Source organism: Bombyx mori, chromosome 10, assembly GCF_030269925.1.
Source record: "Bombyx mori chromosome 10, ASM3026992v2".
Taxonomy (NCBI): Eukaryota; Metazoa; Arthropoda; class Insecta; order Lepidoptera; family Bombycidae; genus Bombyx; species Bombyx mori.
The window spans coordinates 16,160,436-16,183,125 of NC_085116.1; the positions used below are offsets into that span (position 1 = coordinate 16,160,436).

The following is a 22,690-nucleotide window of genomic DNA, read 5'->3' on the forward strand; positions in this document are numbered from 1 at the left end:
CTTTTCAGTTTTACCAGGGCAGATGGGCGACTAAAGGTTCAGCCAGGACACCAATGATAGATGATTCACATAATATTTAAGCCCACGATTGAAACCTACGAATCACATTGACTATTGTGACTACTTTGGGAATTACGTACTACTACTATTGAAACTCGATCAGGCTTGACTACTTTTGGCTATTTTTGATGTCGCGACATTTTTGTAATTCTAGTAACAACAAATAAGCAATCAAACGAGATTTGTAGTACAATAATTGAAAAAGAAAACACAATGTTAATTTAATTAAAACTTTTATAATTTACAATCAAAAAGTAACAGACACTCAAACTATGTAGAATTATATTTTTATAATCTTCTCTTTGAGTTCTTTCAATTCTTTAGCATGCATCCATTTTATACCAGTCGCTGATGCTGCACTGGGCGGGCGTGAAATACATCTGAAATAAAACAGTATATATTTAGTCCGTAAATCATTAGCTGATGACACCAGCAACCACTACACACCTGAGGTGAGCTCGTCCACAGATCACAGCAATAAAAAAAGACAGGAATAGACAGTTTGGCGGTATCTTCCCGTAAACGTAACCCTTACTACCAGTAATTACGCAAATTAAAATTTTTGCGGGTTTGATTTTTATTAAACGATGTTGTTCCTTCACCGTGAAAGTAATTTGTGAACGAGTGATAAGTATATATTTCACTAGAAAGAAAGAAGATAGGTATATCTGCGGTACCTAGCTGCGGGATTCGAACATCAGCACACTCGCATCGCCTGATACGAGTTCATCGGTCGTCTTATCCTTTAGGCCACGACGACTTCACGACGACTATAATCAGTGGAACAGCTGGTGCATAATACAATCGAGAATTCAACCCATGTGTCAAGGTCGAGGGTAGTTTCGCGTTGTAGTGTGCATGAACTTAGAACTTAGCATTAGGTGGTTTGAGAGCTCGCGTATTCTTTTTTGCAAAATATAATCATTTTTGTTTTTGATTTCACAAATGTATTTCTTTCTTTGCAAAGATTATCTACATGAAATCCACGGATTCAAGAACGGCTTCCAAAATAAGAGTGTAATTATTATAAAGGTATAATAGCCGGCAAACTTCTTGAGCATTTGTTGACGTAGTGGGGGTAAGTTTGCGCATGGTACACTCACGTGCAAAAACATTATTTACTCTGCGTCATAATGCAATTAAATTATTAAAATCAACATATGTATTTATTTATATATTTATGAGAACATCAACAAAAAATATAGATTAATAATTGTAATAATTTAATCTTGGGTAAAATAGATATTCCTTCTATTAAGTCAAAACTAGAGCTGTTGCCAGGTCTTGGTTCAGTTGAAGCGAAGCTGGTATTTATATTTTTTTTTTTTCGTTATCATAATCTTGACCATCATCATCACTGTTTTTATCACCCGAGTTGCTATCATCGTGATGAGTCGACATAGGGATCATCGATGTAGCTTACAACTCGGTCGATTCGGTCTACTTTTTTGTCTATAATTAATTATTTTTTGAAGATATTCGATTCGTAGTAATCGAATGTTACTTTTTTCAATTACCAGCCTTCGATTATTTTCTGTTTTTTTCCATCTGAAGCCTAGCACTTTCATAATTCGTCGTAAACTTCATACCGAGCCATTAAAATTTATATCTTATTTAAATTTTTCGAAGCCTTTCTACGGTACGGAGTTTCGCTGCTTGTTATGTAATTAATAAGATTACATCTTTTTATTACAGATTGAACGAAACTATCCATTCCGGTAACTTTCTTCTTCCCTGATCTTTTCTTACCCGGAGTCCCAAACACGGCGAGCAAGCCAGAGCCTTTAGCTTCGTTAATAATGCACCTAACAGTACTCACGGATGTTTTTGTTGCTTCCGAAGTCTGTTTTACTTTTTCCATATCATTCTTCCCCTGTTTTATAATGAAGCAATATACGTCGTACACAATTTTTCTACCCTTTCTTTTGAATACTACACCAGTTTGTCGCGGCATAGTGTATTTTTTATAAAAAATCAACAAACACTCAACAAATAGCAATGGCAACAAAGTCAACAAGCAATTATAATATATAACTTAACGATTAATAACGACAGACTTTTCACTGTACGCAAGCGTACTTTTGGGAGCAAGCGGAACGAGGGTGCGGTGCGGGACGCAAGGTTCGACTGATCTACCAATAACGCGCTCGATACGATTTCCCCTGCCGTCGTGCCTCACTCTCACCACCAAAATGATCTAAAATTCGGTTCTGCGCAGTCAAGGTCATTTGCTCAAGAAGTTTGCCGGTTACTATACCACATATAACGTCCGTCTGGTGTAGTGGTAAGTGACATGGTAACTACACTAGGGGGTCGCGGGTTCGAATCCCGCCAAGGAAAGATTTTTGTATGATAAATATAAATGTGTTTTCCAGGGTTATGGATGTATATTAAATATATAAATATATGTATGTGTATAATAAAAATCTTACATTTATTTCCAATATCTGGTACCTGTAACACAAGTTCTTTACGAACTTATCACGGGACCAGTTAACGTGGCGTGATTGTAAAAAAAAAAAAAACCACAAAGTACCTAGGTAGAACTAGTACCTAACCGCCATTTCAATGCAATTCAAACTTCGACGTTAATCCCAGGTGGGAAAGCAGCATTTACTTTGCATGCTTATATAAACTCATAACAAATATAATACTAACTCAATCTTCTTTCCGAACAAGTTCTCGAGGCGTACTTTAGCGAAGAGCCACGGCCCCTGGTTCTTGTGCTCCTCCTGACAGAAGTACACCTTCGCGCACTCGTACTTGCAGAACTCTTGGAGCACGATGTCGTAAGGAAACGGAAACAGCTGCTCGATCCTGCACATCGCTATTTGGTCCTCGAGTTTCTTCTCCTTCCGTAGTTCGTCGATAGTTATCGCAACTTTGCCCGAACAAAAGAGCAGTTTCTTTACGCACTCCGGCTTCTTGGATGCCGGACCGGCTTCTGGTATCGCTCTGTGGGTGCAAAGTCTTTTCTAAATGGATCACCTATGATATGAGTGAATTCCTTGTTCTAGCCGTTAAGCTCGAAAGACTGGTGGTAGGACGTCTTGCGAGTCCGCACGGGTAGGTCTATTTCTGCCGTGAAGCAGTAATGCATTTCGGTTTGAAAAGTGGGGCAGCCGTTGTACTGTTAAAAGTGAGATCTTACAACCCATGTCTCAAGACGAGTGGCGGCATTTACGTTATAGATGTCTATGGGCTCCGGTAACCACTTAACACCAGGTGGGCCGTGAGCTCGTCCTCCCCTCTAAGGAATAAAAAAAACTATATGGATTGAAATAAAAAAGGTTGTTTGCAGATTGAAGTTTATTTGCCTCCAATAGTCGAGCACGCAGCTTAGCTGATGGTGTGTCGCCGTAGCTCACGAACATCAATAACCAATAATCGGGACTCTTTAGAAACTTTTTTAAAGAAACATATATGAGGCCGTCAGCACAAATGTGGCATATCCTACATTTTCATATCCGTAGTTCTACTATATTGCAATTTATTTAAAAAATAAGAAATTTTGATGAAAAACCGGCCTATCCCTAGTTTCGCCCATAGATAATAGATGGCTTGGTCAACATTATTTTGGCGCGTTTTGTTTTTGCATATGAAGCAGTGTAAAAGTAAATTCAGACCTCATTGCCTCTATATTTACTATAGTACTCAGGTAAGCTTAGGCCACATTTGGGCTGACGGCCTCATATGTAAGTACTTATACAGTGTATGTACTTCCTAATTAATTAAGTTATTTCTTTACCTTTGAAACCACACAATATATTAGTAGTCACAACCTCACCTCTGGAAACAAGTACCAGGTAAGAACTCTGAAAACTTCGATCTGTAGAACGGGTGTTTAAGGCCGACCTTCGGCGTCATCAATATCACTGGCTTCCGGAAGGGCAGAGCGATCTGACGCCGGATCAAATGAAAGTAGTTTGCTGGCGTCGTCACATTGCATACTATCCAATTGGCCGAACGTAACTGCTTCACTGCAAAATAATCCTAAGACCTTAAATCCTGTGTTTGGTACTGAACAATTAACACATGGAGAAATTCCTTTTGAAGTATATAAAAAAAAAGAGATACCACACGGATTAAGTGAGTATCGTGTGCCCATGAATGACTGCCGTGATGATGGAATAATATGGTCCAAGGAATCACATCAACTGCAAAGTTCCCAATTTGGTACAGTTGGTGGAACGTTGGTACCTACCCAGAGAGGGGGTAAAGGTGGGCGACGAGGTCCATAGGACCATGGCCTCAAAGACCAAGGGCCTCGCGCCGGTGCCTCAGCGATACTAAATTTAGTATTAGATAAGAGCCGTAAACGTGACGAATAAGTTGTAAGCAAACAAAATTAAGTTCTTTATGGTTCTTATGGTTCTAACAAAATTAAGTTCTTTATGGAGAGTTCTTTATGGTAGGCAGCGGCTTGGCTTTGCCCCTGGCATTGCTGACGTCCATGAGCGACGGTGACCACTTACCATCAGGTGGGCCGTATGCTCGTCTGCCTACAAAGGCAATAAAAAAAAAAAGTTTAAATGTTACTGTTAACAACAAATTAAAGAGCGGACGGTTAGCGTGGTATGATCATGTGATGCGTAGAGAGAAGATGCATGTGACTAGGAGATGTATGGAAATGGTAGTGCAAGGTAGAGGCGTAATAGGTCGACCGAAGAAAACATGGATGGAGTGTGTGAATGACGATATGAGAGAGAGGGGTGAGTGTTGAGATGACGGCTGATAGAAGAGAATGGAAGAGAAAAATTAGCTGCGCCGACCCCAAGTAGTGGGATAAGGTGGAGGAAAAGAAGAAGTTGCTAATGCAAAATTAATGTTTGTTGTTAATTACTTACTTAGCCATCACATTTTCGAAATGATTGCAAAAAAATTTTTTTTTAATTTTAGCGAACAATGAATCTAATAGTAGGCGTCAATATTTAACCGATGCATGCTGGGAAAAGAGAAAAGAGTACCTAGTGAAATGTAGATTGCTCACATCAGATTAAGTTCTTGCCTCGCCGCTGCTGGTAGATCTATTTAAGAATTCCATACGTATTTTCCTTTTTAATTTAAATTTGATAAAATTATTTTCTTAAATGTCACATAATATTAATAAAACTTACACGCCATTTCCTTGTCGTCCAAGTCAGGAATGTTATCTTCATCGTCATCGCAAGCTTGCAAATATCTCTCGACGCGTCCGGAAGAGTGTTCCGGTCCCTAAATATAAAAAGAAATAGGTGAAAACACACTGACCCTACAAACGGCAAGTTTTATTACACCATAATCAGTTTATCCTAGATTTTGTATTTTTGAAAACCGAGCATTTTGAGCTCATCGTGACCTTAAAGGATAAGACGAGGATAAGACGAGCTCGGCGCATTCTTATCGAGCGATGTGATTGTATTGGTGTTCGAATCCCAAAAACAGGCTATTTAAAAATATGTTACTAAACACGTATCTTCTAAACACAGGTTCACAAATTATTTCCAGAATGAAGGCGTAAGATCCGTACATGCTGTGACACTCTAGCTATTAAGTACACTACATGCAAAAAGGGAATATGAGCAATGCTTAAGCTGCATTGGTCTGTCTCTACTTTTATAGTTATTATATGGTATTAGCTAACTTGAATCGTGCTAGCTCGAATCTAACAACTTACTTTACACAGCCAGATCGAAATCTTAGAAACGGAACTTACTAATGGCAGACTAAATTGGGCTTCTTGACAATGAAAATTCCAGCGTTTTTTTTATTATTATTGCCCTTGTAGGCAGACGAGCATATGGCCCACCTGTTGGTGAGTGGTTACCGTCGCCCATGGACTTCAGCAATGCCAGGGACAGAGCCAAGCCGATGCCTACCGCTTAATACTCTCCACAAGTCTTGGCACAAAAATAAAGCGAGCAGCAAACTTCATTTCATATACGCAAATAAAACAATAGCGTCACGGCTGGTGCGGCTACAGTACTCACAGCGCCATCGACCCCATGAGGAAGCTGCACCACGATCCCAGATTGGCAAACCCATTTGCTCTCCCCATTACAGATGAACGTGTCAAAAACTGGTTGGGCCGTGTCGGCAAAGTCACCGTACTGCGCTTCCCATATCGTCAGCAGCTGAGGACTTGAATACGAATAACCAACTTCGTATCCTAGTATACCTGCATTGCGATAAAATATATAATATTTAATTCAAAGGTTTCTTATGAATCCGATCGCGACGGGGCAACGCAAAGCCGCCATCGCCTGAAACATGTCTTATCGGATCTCCCGGATTCACTCTCGGTGCTTTTAGGCCTTTCAAGCGGCCTTTGGGCCTGCGAACTAACCCACTGAGTTTCTCGCCGGATCTTCTCAGTGAGTCGCGTTTCCGATTCGGTGGTAGATTCTGCGAAGTACTGCTCATGCTAGGGCTGGTGTTAGCAAATTCTCTCAGTTTGAGTCCGTGAGCTCATCTACACGTCGGGGCGTAGCTGGAATAACCTCTTAGGCTACCAGCGAATCGGAAGATACTAGCTTTGAGAATAGCCATTAATTAATATTATAATGACCACTACGATATTTACTAATATTATAATTACCACTACACACTAATATATACACGTTTGTCGTTTGTCTATGGGCTTATCCATAAAAAATCGTTTAGTAAACATTGATATTTTCTGAGACAGCTGATCCGACATTGCCTACTTTACTATGGAAGCTATTTGGCTTGGCTTTTAAGAAGGATTGTAATACTCTGTATTTAATTATCTGTCTTTTTTTTATGATCACTGTGATTTGACCTCAGTGACCACAGCACCAGACTACGTGGAAGCTGCCCATGTGATGGATCGACCAAGTCAAGTTCGCAGTTGGCGGTTGTTTGCATGAGTGTACCAGGCTCACCACAAACCGCAAGAAGTCGCGATTGCTCGTGAGGCGCATAACATCTGCCCACAGCTATGATACCGAATGACGACCACGACCGCTCTGACAAGAGTGTTACGACAAATAGTGATTTGACCTTGACTGTGTCAAGGGTATCTAGCCCTATATTATATTAATATGGCAGTCTTTTCGAGATGCCAAGATCAAGAGTAATACATCCCACAGCTTAATTTTGCGTTAAAGAAGAAATCATATTCATGAAAACTTACCAAATTCCGATAAGGAGCTGTTGTGCAAGGCGTAATTTGCTTGGTCCGGATATAAAACATCTAGGACTCTGTAGGTAGCGCCATCGACACCCTGATGATGGTAAACATGGTGCCTGCCGGGAAATTATGTTCAACTACATATTTATTAGGTCCGTCTAACACAATGTGATGAATACGATATAATCATAAATACATACTATTGCCGTAACGGATATAAAGCATACATGGTAATAAAAGTTAGTAAAAGTGTTTCTTTTTAGGGAATCAACGGACGGGTTCGGGGATTTAGCCTTGGAATTGCTAGCTGCCCGAAACCTATCAGCTCAAGAGGCTGCTTCGCGAATGAATCTACCATCGAGATGGTACTGAAACTGCTTGGAAAGTCCGGCTACTCAGCGTGCTGATGCTATGTGCTAAGTATTACAATCTCCTGTACTTTGGCTGCTGCTAGCGTTTGAATTAGTAGGGTCTAACGGCACCGAGAGTTGATCAGGTGGAGTATACCTATTTGTAAACTATACAGTTGTGGTCGCAGATTTTAATGACACACGAACTTATTTGGAGGGACGAGGAAGGAATGGAAAATTACCGTTATTTTGTTTTAATTATATTACAAGGTATTTATTGTATACAAGGATTTACCGAACACCAAGCCATGATCAAAAAATATTTCACTTTGTTCTTCAGTAAGCTCTTCGATCACCTCCTTAAATTCTCAACGAAACACGATTCTCAATATACCAATCTACCAGTAAATTCTTATTTTGCTAAAAACACTACCTACCAGTGTTTTCTAAAATACACAAAATAATTTCCTCGTTTTGCATTCTGCCCATTAAAAGTTGAAAATTGTTTTCTTCGAAATCAGGAAATAAATAAATAATCTATTTTAAGACAGGATTACAAACAAATGGAATTCTGTTTTAGGGCAATACAAAACCAATCCGTAATATTATTCAACCAAAGCTATTTTAACCTGTGTGCCATAGTTCCACGTTCGACATCTTCACCAGTGAAACGTATGTGTATTTTGTCTCGTAATAAAGACCCGAAGGCCAGGGCTTCTCCCATGGCCCAATCAGCGACCCCTTCATTAACCTTTTAATGATCAGATGTTATAATAAAGTTCGGAGTCAATTCCTATTATGTGAAAGAAATAGGCTACATCTACTGTAATGTTTTAAACTTTTTAAAGTCGTCGTGGCCTAACGGATAAGACGTCCGATGCATTCGTATCTAGCGATGCACCGGTGTTCGAATCCCGCAGGCGGGTACCAATTTTTCTAATGTAATACGTATTCAACAAATGCTCACGATTGACTTCCACAGTGAAGGAATAACATCGTGTAATAAAAATCAAACCCGCAAAATTATAATTTGCGTAATTACTGGTGGTTGGACCTCTTGTGAGTCCGCGCGGGTGGGTACCACCGCCCTGCCTATTTCTGCCGATAAGCAGTAATGCGTTTCGGTTTGAAGGGTGGGGCAGCCGTTGTAACTATACTTGAGACCTTAGAACTTATATCTCAAGGTGGGTGGCGCATTACTTTGTTTTAATTATAAAAGTTATTATTAGCAGTATTAAAACAAGAGGCAACTTACCATTTTCTCTCGATTAGCTAAAATCCTGTTCACACCTTTATGAACTTCGAAGGCCCACGGTTCAGGAGCCTTGCAGAAATGTCGAGAGATTGTATTTATTGAAGTTTCGCTTATACCTGTTTCTTCAACCTAGAACATTGTTCTTTAGATTCAAAACCATGATTTTAATCACTAGTTTTACAAAGTTATCTTGTTCAGAAGCAGCTATTATGATATAAGGGTTTATTTAGCAAATTCCGTTTCCCTTCCTTGTTTTTATTATTATTTATTTATTTATTTATTTATAACTTCTTATACTAGAAAGTATAAAGGCGGACTTAATGCCATAGGCATTCTCTAACAGTCTACCTTAGGGGAGTGCAGAGATGAAGCTTTGTAGGTGTAGTGTGAAGGTGATATTACTTAAACATATGTGTATATATAACATACATAATATTTATAGATACAAATACTCGTACTTAAATAAATACATATACATAAATATATAGATATACACAAATATATCCATATCATAAATATATACATATAAAAACATATAATAATATAAACAAATACAGTCAAACCTGGGTAAGTGAGAACTGGATAAGTGAGAAAACTCTATAAGTGAGAATAATAGCCAGGTCCCGTCATTTTAAGCTCCCAAAACCTCTATTAGCGAGAAACAGAAACCTCTGTAAGAGAGAGTCGTTTTTCCCTCATGGACCTCCGTAAGTGAGACTGTTACTTATCTATACCTCTATAAGCGACAGTCAAGCTTTATTTATTTATATTATTTAGGAGGAATAAATAACAAAACAAATTACAAATTTTAAATCTGCAATTTTATGACTCATTCTTAAATTTTGTCGAACTTCCTACCATTGTTTTCTCCTCAATATTGAACCTATTCTATTTCGTAGAACTAAATAACGTTGTTATTTTATCGCATTCTTTTAGAATGGACACGTGTGCCTGTGTATCGTCCTGTTTGTCGGACTTACTCAGTTTATCGTTAATCAATTGCGAAGGAAAGTTCTGTTCTGCATCATGTCAAACCGGAAAATTAAAGTACTCTCATTAAGTGATAAACTTAAAATAGTGAATGCGTTTGAATCCCGAAAATCGCGAAATGAAATTCAGAGGGAGCATAAGCGAGAAACTCGGGTTAGTGAGAAACGTCTATAAGCGAGAATGAGATTGTGCTCCCTTGAACTCTCGCTTATCCAGGTTTGACTGTATTATCAATTAGATGACTTGTTTTTCTTGTTTCCATTAGTATAACGAATATACTTTTTTTTTAATTTTACAAGTTGAATGAACTTTTTTTATTGAAACCTTACTTTCTTAGGATCTCTGGCCTCAAAGAAACCAGTCCATGGAGTATCGATCCAATCCATAATGCTTAGTTTGGTGACCTTCTTGGCGAGCTCAAAGTGCCGATTTAGCGTGTCCATGTACTCTTTCTCCCAACCCTTGACATCGGCATCCGTCACTATACCTTCTGCCTTCAGTTTCTCGCCATAGATTTTATCAACTATAAGATAAGTCAAGTCAAGTTATTACTATTATATACGTTGTAACTATAACTAAACATAGACTCGCATCAAGACCTGTCACCAACGCTCACAATTTCGTTTAGTAATTATTGAATTAGGAAGCTATAGAGGTACTACTGCCACTGATTACAGAACATTATGCTCCTGTAAGCAAATGGCACATTTTTTTATTTTTTTATTGCTTAGCTGGGTGGACGAGCTCACAGTCCACCTGGTGTTAAGTGGTTACCGGAGCCCAGAGACATCTACAACGTAAATGCGCCACCCACCTTGATATATAAGTTCTAAGGTCTCAGTATAGCTACAACAGCTGCCCCACCCTTCAAGCCGAAACGCATTACTGCTTCACGGAAGAAATAGGCGGGGCGGTGGTACCTACCCGTGCGGACTCACAGGAGGGCCTACCACCAGTCAAAGTGTATGACAATGTGTTGATAGCGTACATTTTTGGCCACAACATCTTAAATAGCATTCTAATTACCAGTTTGCATGCTCTTAATTTTCTTGTACATGAAAGGTTGAGTGAACATGGGCTCGTCTTCTTCGCTGTGCCCGAAGCGCCTATAGCAGACCAGATCCAGCACGACGTCCTTCTTGAACTTGCAGCGGTACTCGATGGCGACCCTCGCGACGTGCGCCACGGCCTCCGCGTCATCAGCGTTCACGTGGAACACGGGAGCATCCACACACTTCGCCACGTCTGGGTATATAAGTACAACCCACTTTGAGCAATCCTTTATTAGTTTGACTTGTATATAGGTATTGACTAAATAAGTATTAACCATATAGGTATTAACCATATAGGTATTGATCATATAGGTATAGATCATATAGGTATAGACCATATAGGTATAGACTATATTGGTATTGACTATACTTATATAGGTATTGACTATATAAGTATCGTTTCACCAAATTGAATACATGCGATTAAATTGAAAATTGGCACACGTATTAATAACCAATGACGATGCAATAATTTTAATGACCAAGATCGCCACGACAAAAGACCGATATTTTTTTTAAATATAAAAACTATTGAGTTTTTGTTTTTTTACCAATTACCAGAGCAGTAAGGCGAGCTCCTCGCGAACCTAGGATCCGTCGTGTACCCGATCTGGTTGTTGCAGACAATGTGTATTGAACCGTGTGTGGTAAAAGCCGGAAGGTTTCCAAGATGCATTGTCTCGTACACAACGCCCTGGCCAGAGAACGCTGCGTCTCCGTGCATTATTATCGCCATTACCTAGTATCAAAGTAATATTTGATTGATTTTTATTGCATGATGTTATTCCTTCACCGTGGAAGACAATCGTGAACATTTGTTAAGTACGTATTTCATTAGAAAAATTGGTACCCGCCTGCGGGATTCTAATACCGGTGCATCGCTCGATACGAATGCACCGGACGTCTTATCCTTTAGGCCACGACGACTTCAAGTTCAGTTCTAGGCTAGGTAATGAAACGGAGGACATTAAAGATGTGCGGGACGCTATATAGCGTATATTAATCCTATAGGCTGTATAGGAATGGATATAATTCGCAATGATTTTTTATTGACACTAGACTTCAAATATAAAGAGACGGCTACATAGAGAATATTTCGCACCAAGCGAGCGTCTTTGTTATGTAAAAAGACAGACCGAATGTTACATAGCGTTGGGAATTTTTAAATACGGACGATTGCTTCAAATTGTTGTTGCGCGATTCGGATTTTCGCCAGATTCATCCTGTTTTGCCGGTACGAGTAACGCCATTTGTCATCGAATAGCAGAAACGAATATCAAAAGAACTAGTACTATCGGGAACGCTCGAGAAGTGTAATGCCATCTATTGTCGAATAACGAAAACATATATTAATTATGAATCAATATATATAAATGAATTGCTGTTCGTTAGTCTCGCTAAAACTCGAGAACGGCTGGACTGATTTGACTAATTTTGGTCTTGAATTACTTGTGGAAGTCCAGAGAAAGTTTAAAAAATAGGTAGATAAATATTATGAAAATGCTCGGAATTAGATAAAAATTGTGTTGTTTTCCCTTTGATGTGTCCCCCGAAGGACGAATTCCTTTTCTTTGTTTTAAGTTTATTTTATACAAAAGTTTAGGTCTTTTATTTATCGATTGAGGCACTACGAAGTCAGCTAGTAATCAATAAATAAGAACCTTGTCACCATTATTGTCCCCTTTCCAGTATTGTTCGGCTCTGGTCTTCCCGACCACCACGGGGGACACCACCTCGAGATGGGAAGGATTCGCGCTCATCGATACCTTGATGTACTTGTTCGTGCGCCGAATAAAACGATGGATGTACGTGCCAAGATGATATTTGATGTCGCCGGAGCCCTGGAATAATTGAGGCTGGTTTCGTAAGGAAGCGGTTCTCAAAGCTTGACGCGATATCAGAACAAGAAAACTCTATTCATATAATAAAACTAGCCGTACTCGCCCGCATTTAAAATTAACAATATTATTTGTTGTCATTATTATTAGGGAGTCCAACACTCATATAAATATTAGCCTATCCATTAAGTATATGTATTTTCACATGGATACCAAGTTTCAAGTCAATCGGATGCACGGTTCAGTAGTTATATCGGAACATCCGTAAAAACCAATGTAGATTTATATATTAGTATAGATAACGGCTGATACCTATCCGTGTGGGCTCAGAAGACGCCTACCACACTTGAGGACTCTTTATACATCAACACAATGCACTTTTTTTACTTGTGGTTGACGTCTTCTGAGCCCGCACGGGTAGGTATCATCACCTTACCTATGGCTTACCTTGCTTATATGTGTGGTCGAGCTCGCGGGATACCTGATTAAGTGGTTACCGAAGCCCATAGACATCTATAACTAAAATTCCGCCACCCACCTCGAGACATGAGTTTTAAGGTCTCCGTTTTGACAGTACGACGGTCTCTATAGAGTATACCCGGCCAAATTAGTAAGGCGTTTAAATTTTAAGCGCAAAATTATTTAAATATCTAACCGCCTCCTTCGGTTCCATCGGTTTGAACTGAGCGAATATATCAGTTAGTTGCTTGCGACATACGTTCACCAACATGTTCAAACGACCTGCAAAGAGGCATTGTGCAATTATTTATTGCATAGATGTGTAGTGAAGTTCACAGCCCACCTGGTATTTAGTGGTTACCGGAGCCCATAGACATCTTTTTTTATTTATTTCTTATGGCTTAGATGGGTGGACGAGCTCACAGCCCACCTGGTGTTAAGTGGTTACTGGAGCCCATAGACATCCACAACGTAAATGCGCCACCCACCTTGAGATATAAGTTCTAAGATGTCTATGGGCTCCAGTAACCACTTAACACCAGGTGGGCTGTGAGCTCGTCCACCCATCTAAGCAATAAACAAAAAAACCTACACGTGCGGACTCACAAGAGGTCCTACCACCAGTAAATAAACTATTTACCTAATTTTTTAAACAATTTTTCATAGTATATGATTATTTGCTGTTTTTTACCTCTGTGCTGCATGGCCATGACAATTGACTCAACGCCAAGCTTAGTGCTTGTGTCTACGATCTCCTCCAGCATCACGACCATACTCTCACCGCCTTCCAGTCCGAACCGTTTTTCCGCAGGCCATTTTGTGGCAAAATATTTTTCTAAACTAGAATTTTATTAGATTTTTATCACAAACTTCTTCGAAATGCGCGGTTAAACTTTATTTTGTCGCGTGAATTTCTGATCGTCATGAGCGATGGTTACTACACCTATGAGATAGACGGTAAGTTGTCTCCGATGCTAATAAACAAATTGAAGGCTTGAATATTAAGGTACCTTGAAAAATTTCAAAGGAATTCTTGAGGCATTGCGGTATTTACCTATTGTGGTATGTATCTGAGAAATTGATCTTAAATCAAGCTAAGTAGAAGTATTCTTGTAGTCATATCTTCCCGTGGGCTTTGTAATATAATTAAATTAACGCCAAATTCATCATAACTCATAACATATGGCTTAAAATCTAACTAGAGGTCCCGCAGTAGTCGAAATTCGACTATAATTAATTGGAATTGTAAGTTTGTACACTATTATGATTGTATTTTATACTTCTATAATCACAAATTTCGCCAAGGCTACACTATAAAAAAATATTATTAAAGACAAACAATCTTTAATCTATTCTCAATTTGACAACAGACGTCAAGAACAAAAGTTTGACAATGAATAGTATGCATGCGTGTGTGCGCCAAATACATGGTATGTAGTGTGTGTAATGTTTTCTTTATTGATTTAATGTATGTTTTAAGCATTATTTAAAAAAAAATTAGCATTTTGCACTTCTTCTCTATATTCTCTATAAGTGTGGAAAATTTCATACTCCTCCGTCCGCGCAATTTTCGTAAAAAGGGATACAAAGTTTTTGCTTCACATATTAATATATAGATAATCTTACAACACAGCCTTTGTAAGTCTCCGCATAATGAGACGTTTCTCTTCGACCGATTTGTCTAGAGCTCCGGGCGTCTCCATTCGTTCTCTGATGAAATTGATGCAGTCAATGTCAAAGAGATGCAAGTACTCGGTGCCGATCGACCGACAGTATACGTTCTCCAGACGATGTATTATTTCTCTGGGCATCAGAAAATTTTTATTACACATTACTATTATTATTATTTTATTGCCTTTGTAGGCAGACGAGCATACGGCCTATCTGATGGTAAGTGGCCACCGTCGCTCATGGACGTCAGCAATGCCAGGGGCAGAGCCAAGCCGCTGCCTACCATAAAGTACTCTCCGCAAGCCTCGTTTGAAGAAGGACATGTCATAGTGCTCGGAAAACACCGTGGAGGGGAGTTCATTCCAAAGCCGGATGGTACGTGGCAAAAAAGATCTTTGGAAACGCACTGTCGATGAACGCAACGGTTCCAGATAATATGGATGAACTCTGCTCCGATGGCAGGAGGTGCGATGGTAAAAAGGAGATGAGGGGATCATTTCGAATAATTCCTCAGAGCATTCCCCATAAACCATACGGTATAAAACACAGAGAGAACCGAAGTCCCTCCGTAGACCCAGAGGTTCCAAGCGAATTATTGAATATCAAACACCCGCTAATTCGTCGTCGTCGTGGCCTAAAGGATAAGACGTCCGGTGCATTCGTATCGAGCGATGCAACGGTGTTCGAATCCCACAGACGGGTACCAATTTTTCTAATGAAATACGTACTGAACAAATGTTCACGATTAACTTGCACGGTGAAGAAATAACATCGTCTAATAAAAATCAAACCCGCAATATAATTTGCGTAATTACTGTTGGTAGAACCTCTTGTGAGCCCGCACGGGTAGGTACCACCGCTCCGCCTATTTCTGCCGTGAAGCAGTAATGCGTTTCGGTTTGAAGGGTGGGGCAGCCGTTGTAACTATACCTTAGAACTTATATTTCAAGGTGGGTGGCGCATGTTCGTTCGTCTATGGGCTCCAGTAACCACTTAACACTACCTGGTGTTGAGTGGTTACTGGAGCCTGGTATATAACTAGTCAGGTCATAAGTATTGTCACACAGTAAAAACTTTTCTTTTAGAATGCTGGCCACAAAAAAGTTTATTGAATTCGAATTTCGAATTGTTCATGAAAATAAAAATGTATTCTTTTAGAATTTTACCCATTTTTAAATATGGAGTGGACGCTTAAAGAAAACCGTGTTGCAGTTATTGCGTTGCATCGTTGCGGTTACGCGCCAATTCAAATTTTTAACATACTGAAAATTTTGAATATAATCAAAAGATTCGTTTATCGTACCATCAAACGATACAATGAAGACTCTAGTGTAGATGACAGGTCAAGAAGTGGTCGCCCTCGGTCTGTTAGGACTCCAGCAGTGATAAAAGATGTGAAGGCGCGAATTCAAAGAAATCCCAAATGTAAGCAGAAGCTGTTGGCCCTTTAGATGGGGTTAAGCAGAACCACGGTGAAAAGGGTGTTAAATGAAGACTTAGGGCTTCGGGCATATCGAAGAAAAACAGGACATCGTTTGAATGCTCGTCTAATGGATCTGAGACTGAAGAGATGCCGCGCTTTGTTGAAGCGGTACGCGGGAAAAAAATATTGGAAAATTCTTTTTTCAGATGAAAATTTTTTTACCGTAGAAGAGAGCTACAACAAACAAAATGATAAGGTGTACGCACACAGTAGTGAAGAAGCGAGCAACCGTATTCCGCGTGTCCAACGAGGTCATTTTCCATCCTCGCTCATGGTATGGTTGGGAGTTTCTTATTGGGGCTTAACAGAGGTACATTTTTGTGAGAAAGGTGTAAAAACGAATGCAGTTGTGTATCAAAATACAGTCCTGACGAACCTTGTGGAACCTGTTTCTCATACCATGTTCAATAACAGGCACTGGGTATTCCAACAAGATTCGGCGCCAGCTCATAGAGCGAAGAGCACACAAGACTGGCTGGCGGCGCGTGAAATCGACTTCATCCGGCACGAAGATTGGCCCTCCTCCAGTCCAGATTTGAATCCGTTAGATTACAAGATATGGCAACACTTGGAGGAAAAGGCGTGCTCAAAGCCTCATCCCAATTTGGAGTCACTCAAGACATCCTTGATTAAGGCAGCCGCCGATATTGACATGGACCTCGTTCGTGCAGCGATAGACGACTGGCCGCGCAGATTGAAGGCCTGTATTCAAAATCACGGAGGTCATTTTGAATAAACTTTAGTGTCATAAGAATCTATGTTTTGTTAAGTTCATTTTGGTATATGAATGGTTACATAATAAATAAACTTGTTTCAATTATTTTACATTAAACATGTGACAGAATTTATGACCTGACTAGGTATATATAGAGATAGATATATATATTACTGGTATAGAACTCACAGCCCACCTGGGGTGTGAGCTCGTCCACTCATCTAAGCAATATTTGAATGTTGGCTTTATTGTAATTTTAATGTTTATTAAAAAAGAAAATGGTGTGCGTGCAACTTGGTGTGTAGTATTATAGTTTTCTTCATTTTTCATGTTTAAACCAACTTTCTCTTGTAATAGGGAATGCTGTGTATGAGAAACGACTTGGCTCGCTTTGTCCTGTCCCTCTCCACGGTCGAGTGGTTCGCGAGACGCTCTGTCTATTTTCTCACTCTCGCTCGCCCTAAATTGTATCTTTTCTCTCTAGCCGTAACGAATGTGTCGCGAGTTAAATTTTACTTTCAACGCGCCTAAAGAAGTTTCTCTTCAAAAACAAAAGTAAATATAAAAACAACAGCGCCATACATCATCAAAGGTTTACCCAAGTTAACTAAGTTCGTAGCTACCTTAGAGATAGTTCGGTTTCAGTGCCGCCTATGCATGTTCTGTCAGGTAACTTGAATACCATATCCATGTGTTTCTCGCCTGTAAAACGTTATTTTTCTATTCATTAGATGGTTGGATGAGCCCAATCCGTTTTCTCAGTGTTTCATCTATGGTTTCTTTTTTCTTATTGCTTGGGTGGACGAGCTCACAGCCCACCTGGTGTTAAGTGGTTACCGGAGCCCATAGACATCTACAACGTAAATGCCCCACCTATCTTGATATATAATTTCTAAGGTCTCAAGTACAACAGCTGCCCCACCGTTCAAACCGAAACGCATTACTGCTTCACGGCAGAAATAGGCAGAGTGGTGGTACCTACCCATACGGACTTACAAGAGGTCCTACCGCCAGTAAAACACGAAGTAATTCTATAATAACAGGTCTAGAAAAACAAGAGGTGTAAACGCAGTATTTATAGAAAGAGTTTGCGTCAATAATAATTAAGATGTTGTATTAGAATAGAATAAGTATCAGAATGAGAAGTCTGCTATGCTATACGGGAATAGCTGAACTTCACAGCGGACTTAAGTGTATCTATGCAGCGGCAGACGAGAAAAAACTTAAAAGAGCTGTGACAAATATAAATTAGTTCAAGCAAGGTTCTGCTGTAATCGGCACCATCTAGGCGGGCTTCGGATAGCCTGCCGACAGAGAGGACTGGTGGTCGTGGCGCCGACGACCGCCGGTCCGGCGTCTCGAGGGGGAGGGTCATGGGAGAGATGTGCTCCGCACTAAGCGCTCCCCTCTCCCCCTTTGCCTTTTCATGAGTTCTGTCTTATGCGAGGCTCTGACGTGGGTTGTTGAGCGAAAGGAGGTTTTAGTCGGTTCGACTCCGACATACCCCGCCCGCCATCCCCAGTGGAGGGTGGGAGTCCAGCGATTTCCTTCTGACCAAAAAGAAAGCAAGGTTCTGTGTGTACGTGTCAAATCTTCAGTCTGCTATCCTATTCAAAGTCTACTGGAGGTGTTTTTACTTCGAAATAGGCAGTGCCTTCTATATCGTTAATTTTATATTATACAATTATTTAATACTAACACAATACTCTACCAATCTCACGAGATACAATGCGACACTCAAGTCCTTTGGTTTCCAATGTGGCGTTCTTGGACTTCATGATATAACTAGCGGCTAGAGATAGGCCCAAAGGATCAGTCTTGGCGAGGAGGTGACCTCTGGCCTGAGAATGGTTTAATAAAATCTGAACCTTTTCGAATACACCATTAATACCGTAATGAGTAAATCGCTAGTACCAACTTACATCGAGCGCTGAGCCTACGCTGTTGTTTGAATGCTGTGATGGGTACCAATTTATCAAGATTAGAGAGAGAGACACTTTATTGCACACAAAAACACAATTTACATTCAAAAAACAATCAAAAACAGCAGATACATTTGTACAATAGGCGGTCTTATCGCTAAAAGCGATCTCTTCCAGAGAACCGTTTAATTTACAGAAATTCTGGAAAATATAAAAATATAGCAGGTATGTTGCGGTGTAGTATAGATAATACATAATTATAGAAAATATGTACATACAATAAACAAAATATATACCGTTTAGCATGTGTTTACGAAGAGCCTTTACGGTGAAAGGGAGAGAGAGAGAGAGAGAGAGAGAGATAACATAGTTTTTTGCACAACAATTTACATTAGAAAGTACACTACAATAAGCAGATACGTTTGTACAATAGGCGCGATTTTTTGCAGACAACGGTTTAGTTACCCGAAATTCAGGACAGATGAAGTTACAGCAGGTATGTTGCGGTGTACTATTATACAAAATGCATACATACAATAAATAGATAAATTAAATATAATATGTCAAATATAATATGAAATCACTTTATGATTTATATTCCAATATACTTACATACACATAATAAACCAACAGTATGGACAAAGCATAAACAAGCAAACAACACTATATAGGCGGATATATAATGTTCCTTCAACATTTTTTTAAAGCAGTTTAAAGTTGGAACACTTCTCACTGCATCCGACAGAGCATTCCACGATCGAACCGCCTGAATGATGAATGAGTTATCAAAGAATGATGATGAATGCGCCGGCATTTTCAGTCTACGGTGATGGTATGACAACGTGTAATAAAAACAAACCAGACTATCTTAAAAATATGTTATAGGTTGTAAAGGCCTTCGACTTCATATCTCAGTCGGCAAATGGCCTATTTTATCAATGTTATCAACTGCAAAACGTCATTTATAGGTGAATATAGGGTTTTCTCTTTCAGTCTTTCACAAAGACCAGTCTTGCGATGTCCTTATAGCGTCGTTCCAGTTCGTAGGTTGCTGGAGCCCATACATCTTGAGACAATGAGGTCTGAAGTCCTAATTGGAATCACGGGTATTTTGTTCTTCGAAATTTTTCATCACGGGTAGGTAATGATATCATTATGTATTTCTTTCTGACGTGACACTTTTTTGCAAACAAATTTTTTCTATCTTGTTTTCTCACCTGATAACTTCTTATGAGATTCTGTACAGCTAAGTGTAATTTGATTTTCTCAGTAATTGCTTCTTTGTCTTTAGAGGTATCTTGTTTCGATTTTGGCTCTGCAATGTATTCGCTATGGGTAGGTGACAAGGTAGTAGGCAACGACTAGTCGTTGAGGAGGATTGAAAGAGGTAATATTTTGTTACTTTTAATTATTTTGTCTAAAGGGCCCTAAAGGGCGTGTTCTTATCAAAAACAGTCGAATAAATAAATTATAGATATCAGATTTTAAAAGTACAAACAGTTTTTTAATTTAATTAAAGTATAAAAGGACTATATGACACGGTTCTCATGATGCCACACATGATTCTTTAGCACAATCGAAGTTCGCATGTTTAAAAGTGCTATTAATTAGGTTTTTTTTTTGTCCTTTTTTGCACCCTTTTTTCTTCTATTACTACTTCCACTACTTCTCTATAACGCACAGTAGCGCACTAGCACACAATAACGTGGGCAAGTCATGCGATTGTGTGAGTAAGGTCTACCCGTGGTCATAAACAAAAAGTGTACAGATTTATTTCAATTTCGATTAGCTAATAGAGAGTATAAAGATATCTAAAAATAAAGAGCAAATAATCACTGGCTGGTTCATCAACAACACTACTTACTGACAGTTGTTGGACTAAATTCATCTTGAATGTCTTCTATTTGCAACGCTGGCCCAGATAGGCTGTCGTAGAAATTGTCCCAAGACTGCGAAATCATTGAGTGGAATCGTAAATTATTTATTCCAAGTCAAAACACTGTGACTGAATTAATAAAGATGAAAGGATGAAGGTATTATTGGTAAGGCTCCGGTTTAGGTAGTTATCTGGCTATGTATCTCTAACATTTATTATTAATTAAGTAATCAATAAAATAAAACAGTAAAAACTGCAATTTTACTGGATTCCTCTGGTAATTAAAAATATTTGCATAAATATATTTCGCCTAATTTTGTTTTTCACATTTAAATTAATATTCTATGTCTACCCATAATGAGTTCGCGCAACCATCATGTTACAGATAAAAAAAAAAAAGCTTTGATTTTTTTCTGTTGGTGTAATAGTTGTGAACATTCCATAGTTTTTTTTCTACCATTTGCTACTAGCCTAAGGGGCTATTCCAGCTACAGACGGACTGGGTTCGTAGTTAGATGTCACCAAGACGCTAAAAGCATTGTAAGTCTCGCAAAAACCGATTGTGATCTGACTGAATTAATAAAGATGAAAGGATGAAGGTATTATTGGTAAGGCTCCGGTTTAGGTAGTTATCTGGCTATGTATCTCTAACATTTATTATTAATTAAGTAATCAATAAAATAAAACAGTAAAAACTGCAATTTTACTGGATTCCTCTGGTAATTAAAAATATTTGCATAAATATATTTCGCCTAATTTTGTTTTTCACATTTAAATTAATATTCTATGTCTACCCATAATGAGTTCGCGCAACCATCATGTTACAGATAAAAAAAAGTTAGCTTTGATTTTTTTCTGTTGGTGTAATAGTTGTGAACATTCCATAGTTTTTTTTCTACCATTTGCTACTAGCCTAAGGGGCTATTCCAGCTACAGACGGACTGGGTTCGTAGTTAGATGTCACCAAGACACTAAAAGCTGTAAGTCTCGCAAAAACCGATTGTGATCGATTTATTTGTTCTGTCTCTATATTCACTTACCGAATCAATTGATCCTTTAGTTTTGGCCCAATCCAGGTACTGAGCTTCTAGATAATTAACATTCGAACCAGTTAAAAACGATTCCGCACGCGATGAGTAATCGGCTTTGTGTTTGCACGACCACTGTGAATAATCACGTATTTGACAATTTTAGTTCCTTATAGTATGGTTGACTCTTAGTTGTCTTGTCCCTCAAGGGTTGATTGGATTAGGGTTGTGCATATGCATATACTAATCCAAACAGTTGGGAGTCTACATCGTGCGATGTAGCGGCTTTTTAGCAGTAAGCTGGTGATTGAAGACATTTTTGACGCAATAATAGTGGGTTTTTAGCATAAATGTGCTTTTAAAGGTATTTCCGTCTCTTCTACCCATGATACATTGAATCTTAGGTTAAGGCTAATTGATTGATTGTATTTGTGCCCGAAAAAAATTAACTGTTTCGGTACCTAGTTGGTACTTTCCAATTACGATAAACAAACATAGTGCTCCACGGTGTTGGTGAAAACTATCAATATTATATCACTGTAGTCTTCTGTAGTAAAATCTCAAATGCTCACTAGACCGGCAGCTAAATGGTGAATCACTTGTATCGGTTAAATGAAGATTACAACTTAAAAATCTTACTTACTGCCCACTGATAAACTTGTAACTTTTGCGTGGCTCTTATAACACACGAAAAACGAGTTAAAGACATGGTTATAAATTATATTATATTAAAATCGGTAATTCTTAAAAAAATAACTAAACGTGTACAAAAATAAAAAAACATTGTCATAAAATTGACATATTTCAAGAGTTTTCTGTTTTGCAAAGAGAATATTTTAAAGAGTAGGTACTAGCGACC

General features: G+C 38.9%; 1 protein-coding gene across 2 annotated transcripts; it reads right to left on the reverse strand.

Annotated features, from left to right (window-relative positions):
* Nucleotides 1–276: 276 nt before the first annotated feature.
* On the reverse strand, nt 277–22,632 carry LOC101737329 (2-oxoglutarate dehydrogenase complex component E1). 2 transcript variants are annotated; one of them, XM_038013581.2, is made up of 21 exons: nt 22,475–22,632; nt 21,844–21,966; nt 20,792–20,876; nt 20,145–20,242; nt 18,717–18,846; nt 17,629–17,707; nt 14,763–14,939; nt 13,828–13,976; nt 13,333–13,418; nt 12,501–12,680; nt 11,398–11,578; nt 10,814–11,032; nt 10,117–10,310; nt 8,798–8,926; nt 8,172–8,293; nt 7,196–7,308; nt 6,030–6,217; nt 5,178–5,274; nt 3,848–4,040; nt 2,719–3,015; nt 277–440 (listed from the first exon to the last, which is right to left on the reverse strand). In XM_038013581.2, exons 1-21 carry the CDS (start codon nt 22,538–22,540, stop codon nt 341–343), a joined length of 3,006 nt encoding a protein of 1,001 aa, XP_037869509.1. In that variant the 5' UTR covers nt 22,541–22,632; the 3' UTR covers nt 277–340. The 2 variants fall into 2 exon arrangements, with proteins under 2 accessions (XP_037869509.1, XP_021207421.2); XM_021351746.3 differs by having other exon boundaries at nt 18,705–18,846.
* Between the last annotated feature and the right edge of the window lie 58 nt (nt 22,633–22,690).

What these genes read in the sequence shown, in the direction of transcription:
- LOC101737329 (XM_021351746.3), bottom strand. Translation starts at nt 22,540, where the DNA reads ATGTCTTTAACTCGTTTTTCGTGTGTTATAAGAGCCACGCAAAAGTTA. An exon ending in AGGCCAGAGATCCTAAGAAA is followed by an intron (nt 8,927 to 10,116) that starts GTAAGGTTTCAA and finishes ACAATGTTCTAG; the next exon opens with GTTGAAGAAACAGGTATAAG. An exon ending in CTCATGGGGTCGATGGCGCT is followed by an intron (nt 5,275 to 6,029) that starts GTGAGTACTGTA and finishes TTTTATATTTAG; the next exon opens with GGACCGGAACACTCTTCCGG.